This window comes from Phalaenopsis equestris, unplaced genomic scaffold, assembly GCF_001263595.1.
Source record: "Phalaenopsis equestris unplaced genomic scaffold, ASM126359v1 Scaffold000212, whole genome shotgun sequence".
Classification (NCBI taxonomy): Eukaryota; Viridiplantae; Streptophyta; class Magnoliopsida; order Asparagales; family Orchidaceae; genus Phalaenopsis; species Phalaenopsis equestris.
Window position 1 is genome coordinate 285,739 of NW_018164654.1, and position 7,289 is coordinate 293,027.

Here is a 7,289-nt window from a genome sequence, read left to right on the forward strand (position 1 = left end):
TGTTTAGGTTTTGTTTTCCAAAAAGTTATCAGTGTTCTATGTGGCTGCAGTTTATTATTATTATTTTTTTTTCATTCAATAATTTTTTGCAATAAGAAGCATTTTTTCTTTTAGTTAGATTTACTGGTGTGTGTTGGTTGTATAAAAGCTCACATCCAACTTCTTCGGAAGGAAAAGTCTTTGCTTTACTCACTGTAGTTTTTAAAAACTAAACTAGTTTACTGCAACTGACTCAAACGGACTCTTAGTCCTCACAATAATTTCATTAATAGCCATCTAAAGATCCTTGTGAAACCATTAATTCAATTAGATTTAGTTGAAGTAGCAGTACACACCATATTGTGGCAACATGTTGCACAGCTTTCAACTTGGGTAAGGAAATAAACTGATCAAGCAAAAACAAAAAAAAAAATAAAAAATAAAATCAAAGATCCAATTTGTATCATGCTATCTTGTTATATGTGGATGACCTGGTTATGAAACGAATAAGAGTAGCCCCCTTGGTCATTCCCTCCCTTTGATTTGTGATATTTGTGTTTGCAGGGAGTTTCAGAAAAGATATTTGACTCTTGTATCTTTTCTATTTTGATGTATTTTTGTAAGTGTAAGAGTCAGTTCCATGATTCTTTCATTCTATCAGGGTACCAACACTTCACGGCTTCAGAAATGTCAAAATAAACCAGGTAACACCTATGGAATCAACTGGTGAGCAACCAGCTAGGTCTACATCATTGAAGTTGAAGATCACAAGAACTCAGGAAGTGCTTGCTGATACTCCAAACCCTTCAGTTGATGCACCTTCCATTCCAGAAGCAACCAAGGAGGTTGATACTGTTTCTAATCGAAGTGAGGGGAGGATGAATATTTTAAAGATAAGAGTCAAGCAACCTGCATCATCGAGTAAAGCAGACGGTCCCGATCAACTACCAGGGCAAGCTCGTGCCTTGGTAAATGAAACGGAGGTAGGGCACAGCAGTTCTGTCTCTGTAGATGCGCCCCCTATGAAGGGACCCATCGAACTACCATGCACTAGCAATCAAAATATTGAGGAAGTGAGCTCTTCTTGTTACCATGAATCTCGAGTGACAGCAATCATTGTTTCCAGAAAATTAACAAACAAAGATGAAGATGGCAAGGAGCTGCAGTGTACTGCTAATTCAAGTAATGTTCTTGGAGATGGCAGTGGTGATCAAAGTTTGGCTGTATGGAAGCTTGATGATGCATCTCTCGACACGGATTTTCTTGAAAGAAAGAGGAAAAGGAAGAAAGAGAAGAAGGACAAGGGTAGTAAGAAGAAACATGGAGAGGGACATCGTTCTGATGATCCTGCATATTTGGAGCACAATCGCTTGAAGAAGGAGAAGAAAAAGTTGGTCAAAGGGCTTGCTCGAATGCAAGAAGATGAAGCAAGAACTTCTGCTAGCGAGTCGCAGGATACCAGAAAAGTTTACAAGTCTGGATTTTCCTCTATAGGGGACTCGAATAAATTGGAAGAAAGTGATGTACATGTTTCAAAACCTGCTGAAACTACCCGTGATACCTTGCAGGGTAGCAAGGGAACTAAAATTAAGATCAAGATTAGGAATCAAAGTACAGGAATGAGCTAGAGTGAGTTTTAAAAATGGTGCATTCGTGGGCTTGCACAGGAGGAATGAATATGTGACAGGTTGGTCGCTTTTGATGGCTATTATTTATTTTATTATTATTTTGTTTATCCTGATGTGTATGTATGCCTCTGTTTTAATTTAGGGTTTAAATGTGGACATTTAAAGATTGATAAAGGCTTTATAGCAATAGCTTTTTTGGGTATTGCATGACGATTGAGGAGTAAGGCAGTATGCTTGTTATGAATTATTATTTTGGTGGATACCATAATAAACTCGGCCCAGCATTACTTCTCAGAAACTCCCTAACTGGTAAATTTTCTTTCCATTTATCTTATTAAACTCAAAAATTGATTTTAATTTCAGGGTTTGCTATATCTAACCGTCAAGCATGCTAATTATCTGGTTTGGTGGCAAGAAAATTTTTAGCAATCCACAGTAAATGTATAAATGCTGTTGATAACCAGAGCTACCTTGATTTTCTTTTGTGTTAGGCCAGCAGCTAAAGCTGAATCTCATGCGAAAATCTGGAAGCAGACATAGCTAATGATGTAATTTTTGTAAATGCAACCTTGATAATGCTTAAAATTAGCCGCGCTAAATGATTTTTTATTCATTTATAGCCAATGTGAGTTGCATAAAACATACACCAATGCTGATTCTTATCCGCGCATGAAAAACTATTTGAATGTCGATCAAACATGGTAGCGTAGACTTTTCATTCGCTCGATTATTTACATAATTTTATTCAATTTCTCTGTTTCTAGTTTGTGAGAAAACTGCTTTATTGTAGTATTGTTTAGAATTTGAACATTTGCTTCAAATGAGCTTATTGCATATATTTTTGGTTTTTACTTTGGTAAATTTTTATTATTTAAATTTAGTATGAGTTGTGTGGGCTCTGCATTTCAGTGTTTTACTCTGGCTTTTTGGGCATTTTTTTGCAGCTAACTGCTTCCTGTACGGAGCTTATGAAGATTGATCATGGTCAAGCCTTACCCATCTTTCTAATCTGATCAGTTCTGCAGGCAATGTGGCCATGGCTTTTACTTTTATCCTGACTTCACCTTTGTTCCACTGCCCTTTGTAAAATAAAAAATAAATAAATAATAAAAAAAAAACTAAATTTTGTAGGTATTATGGACACCTAACACATACGTTTGACCTGGTAGATAGGTTATATGCAATTACCAGATTCTGGACTGGATTGCATTTTCCAAGGACATGGAAACCTGACCTCTGTTATTAGAGCAATTGCTCGCTTTATCAGCGACATTAGATTAAAAATTTTCTAACATGTTTTAAGAACTGTTTTGTGCATTTTAGTAATGGCCGGAAGTAAATCAGGTTTTTTCTTGCTTCTTTATTTCTAATTCATGAACGCTGGAGAATAAAAGATTGAGAATTTAAGGTACGATTCAGTTGGTTTATGATGATTTATGTTTTATTTCAAAGAAATATATTTGTAAAGCAACTCATTCAACTACAGAGAATCTGTGTGTCGTTCTTGATTTGTGAGTCTTTTCTCATTGTTGTTTCTTCTTCCTCACAACAGAAAAGGAGTATATTTGTTTGGGCTTCTGAAATTATATTTCCTATAAGCGACTGCTACATTTCTTATTAATCTGCTGAAATTTAGCTCTGGCTTCATTCTTTACTAGCTATGAAATTCTTTAGTTCTTAAGTCCTACAGGTGGTTTATTGGGAGTAATTTAGGGTGTTTGGGATAGTTTTCTCACAGCTTTGTTTTTCAGACTGCCACTGTAATTTTATTTCCCTGCTGCTTTCTTATTGCTTTCTAGAAATTTTTATGACAATTAGTTTCTTTTTTTATGCAATCAGTCAATTAAAATGTGATGTCTATAAGAAAATTATTGTCTTTTTTTGAAAAAAATATTTATAATATCCACAATAATTTTCATAAATGTTGTTGCTTTGGGTGTAGCATTTTTACAACCATCTTTATAAAAATTGTAGCCAACCCTAGCAGACCATTTGTTTGGATTTAACTGCACGTTAGCTTTCAAGTTTAGCTTTGCTTGCTGTTTAATATGCTGATTATTTCGAACTTTTAATCGAGTGTTTTAGCCATCTATTTCTCATGATACTAAGGCTAATATTTTGACTATCCAACATCCATCCGGGAGACAGCTCTGACAATTAACAAGTATGCTTCCTTACATTGCAAGCATTATTTTTCTTGTAAAAAATGTTTATAATTTAGATTAATTGTTTATATATTATATATATATATTTCAATGAATTGCAAATTTATCCTTGTTAAATTTTAAAGAATTATTTTGAGGTAAAAAAAGCGTATTAATTTCATTAACACTTGAAATTATATAGAGCCTTGCAACATTTATAAATAAATCCCTAGACTTCTTAAATGCCGGTGTTATGTACGTAAATACATAAGATTTGTGTGGCACATATGTAAATACCTTTTTTTATTTATTTAAAAAAATCTAATTCTCTACATCTATGTTATAATACCTTTTTTTTATTATTATTTAAAAAAATCTAATTCTCTACATCTATGTTATTTACTGGTTCATGGGCTATTGTTGGCGTGCAGTTCACTCATGTCTTATAGTTCTCTGACCCTAGCAAGCCCCCAAGCATAGCTAAGCGTAATGTTATTATTCTCATGACAATTTATTTGACTTTAAACCCTTTTCTCTTAGCAATACCTTAGCAAAGTCATTGTAAAGTTCTTTTATATATTATGCTTGTCTTTGCTATGAAAATCTTTGTTGCACATGGAATCTTCTATAAAAATAAAGTGATTATTTATTAACATCTATTTAGCATGTAAAATTGTTTTCCAATGGTATTTTCTTATTTAAAATTGCTTTCTTAATATATTTTCTCCATTATGTCAATGGTGATTCATAGTTTTATTTTTTTTGTTGTCCTTAAAATCTCTCCCAATGCTTTGTGTGAATTTGGCTGATTTCTCCTTTAATATTTATCCTGGCAATAGATTCTCTTCTTTTATTGGAGAGGAAGTTCAAATTGATTTCTGCACTCCTATATCTTGTTGACAAATTGAGATGTTTGATGGAGAAGTACATAGAGAATAAGGAGGATCTATATATGATTTTTATTGATTTAAAAAAAACCTTACGATAAGGTTCCAAGAGAAGTCATGTAGAGAGTTGTAAAAAAGAAAGGTGTTGATATGATTTTTATTCAAGTTATTAAAGATATGTATAATGGAATTGTTACTTATGTTCGAATAGGATGATTGATCAAGTATTTTCCTATTTCAATTGAAGTATATCAAGGATCGGCTTTAAGCCCATATTAATTTGCTTTACTTATTGATGCTCTTATTGGACATTTACAGGAGGATGTACTTTGGTTTGTGCTCTTCGCTGATGATATCCTTCTTGTAGATAAAATTAGAGAAATACTGATGATATCCTTCTTGTAGATAAAATTAGATAAAGAGTTCAGGAAAAACTTCAATCATGGATGTCTTCATTGGAGTCAAAAGGCCTTCGTGTGAGAAGACCTAAAACTGAATACATAGAATGTAATTTTAATAGTAGTAGTAGTAGCAGTTCTAGTGGAAGATTTGTAATTATGGGTGATCAAATCATTAAAAGATGTGAAACTTTTAGATATCTCTGGTCTATTGTTTAAAGTGATGGTGATATAGATGGAGATGTTATGAGCTGAATTCAAGTTGGTTGGTTGAAGTGGAGGAATGCACTAGACCTATTGTGTGATAGAAAAGTACAGCTTAAAGTGAAAAGAAAATTTCATAAGATGGTGAGATCTGCATTGCTTTATGGCGCAGAATGTTGGCCTTTAAAAGAGAAGAATAAAACAAAGTTCTGTTGCTGAGATGAGAATGCATAGGCGGGTGAGTGGCTTGACACTAAAGAGAAAATACTAAATGAATATATCCGTGAACACTATTAGAGAGAGTCATGTTAGATGGTTTGGTCACATTAAACATCGACCATCTGATGATCCGGTGAGGTGAGTAGATGTTTTAGATTCAACTTATGTTCAAGAAAGGAGGTGGGCATATTGTATAAAAGATTATCTTAATTTATTAGAACTAAATGAAAATATAATGCTTAATAGGACAATGGAGAAAAAAGATTCATATAGCCAACCCCACAGGGGAATAAAGGCTTGTTTTTATTGTATATCTTCTCCCAACCTTCAAAATCAACCCTGTTTATGCAATTGATCTTTTAATCTTTGCCTATCCTCTAACGCTTCTATCACCTCTTTTCACAACTTTGAAATATATGTTTAAGAAGATTTACATACATACAACACAATTCTTATGCATTGGCATATCTAACAGCTAAACTTTATTTTTTTACATATATCGGACATTACATGTACATGATTGATTTTGATGGTATAATTATACAAAACAAAAATTGAAGTGTTACTTGTTCGACATGAATTGGGGGGTATCTGTTAATGCTCTTTTGAAGCAAATCGCATGAATCTCTGCATGCGGCGTCCGTATACAGAGCACATATCTAACGGATACCGATTAAGGGCACAACGTTAATACCTTTAATACGGACACCGCATCCCTAGACCTCATGGAGTTTTGTAATATGTTAGGCATTAAGGGCAATGTTCTACCTAATATACAGAGGGGTTCTTCATAAAGTTAGCAATTGGAGCTATGCTTTGTAAATATTAATATTCAAATGCTATGTATGCAATTCTTCCTTAATACTTCTTATAAGAGGAAAATAATTTGGATTCTCGTCTTCTAATAATAATAATAAGTCTTTTGGCTCTTTAAATCCATTCTAATAATGAGCCCTACTTTTCCCTTAGATGATCCTAAATATGTGTAATAGTTAAAGGTGCATGTATCTTGGTGATAATGCACATTATCTTTTAAATTGTCCAACTAATGATAAAAGTTCATTTTTTGCCAAAGATTTCTTTGATAAGAATCACTATTATCTCCTTTCTTGGATGTTTGAATAAGCTTGGAAACATTTATGTTTATAAATTAATCATTCAGGTGATTTATTTGAACTATCCAATTATGTATATATGTGTGTGTCACGATCGAAGTATTAAGAATTTGATAAAAATGAAAAATATCGGTTAGGGTTTTACATTGAATTTTGATATTTGAGTGAGAATTTGAAAAAAATTGATGATATAGGATGCTAGATTTGTAAATAACAGATTTCAAGTGGTCTGTATTTAATTTACTCTTTAATTATATATTAATAATTTTTTTAAGACTCGTGAGAGTTGATCAGTTGGGTTGGTTATACCTAAATTTGACTTGTTAACTCCAAGAATTTAATTTATGAGTCATTAATTTTTAGCTTGAGCTGAGCTGACATATCTTAATTATACCCTTAATCAAATTACATATGTTTCTTCCCGCTGATGCATGACAAGATGGATTTTATTTGATGAAAAATTTGAGCGGTACAAATGTAAAAAAAGTAAAATGTATGTATTAGAAATGTAATTATATGTGAATTGGCTGATATGCGCTCTCCATAAAGAAAAATTATTGCATACGGACATCGCATATAGAGATGTATGTTGTGTCCGATCTACACCGTAGATCACAGTGATCTACGGTGAGGATGCAAATAATTTTTTTTTTAAATAATAAAAAAAAGGTTTAAAATGGGGCCCACTGAAATATATCGTTCGAATAGGATGATT

At 32.8% G+C, this 7,289-nt stretch overlaps 1 protein-coding gene across 3 annotated transcripts in view; it reads left to right on the top strand.

Moving 5' to 3' along the window:
- LOC110023122 (transcription initiation factor TFIID subunit 2) overlaps nt 1-3,071 on the top strand; it is a 126,476-nt gene extending 123,405 nt beyond the window's left edge. For 2 of the 3 annotated variants that reach the window (XM_020722371.1, XM_020722374.1), the window contains exons 26-28: nt 684-1,666; nt 1,750-1,916; nt 2,552-3,064. In XM_020722371.1, the coding sequence (XP_020578030.1) occupies nt 684-1,607 (924 nt within the window). In that variant the 3' untranslated portion in view covers nt 1,608-1,666; nt 1,750-1,916; nt 2,552-3,064. Of the gene's footprint in view, nt 1-683; nt 1,667-1,749; nt 1,917-2,551 lie in introns of all 3 variants that reach the window. The other variant, XM_020722372.1, reaches the window with a different exon arrangement.
- Nucleotides 3,072-7,289: the final 4,218 nt, after the last annotated feature.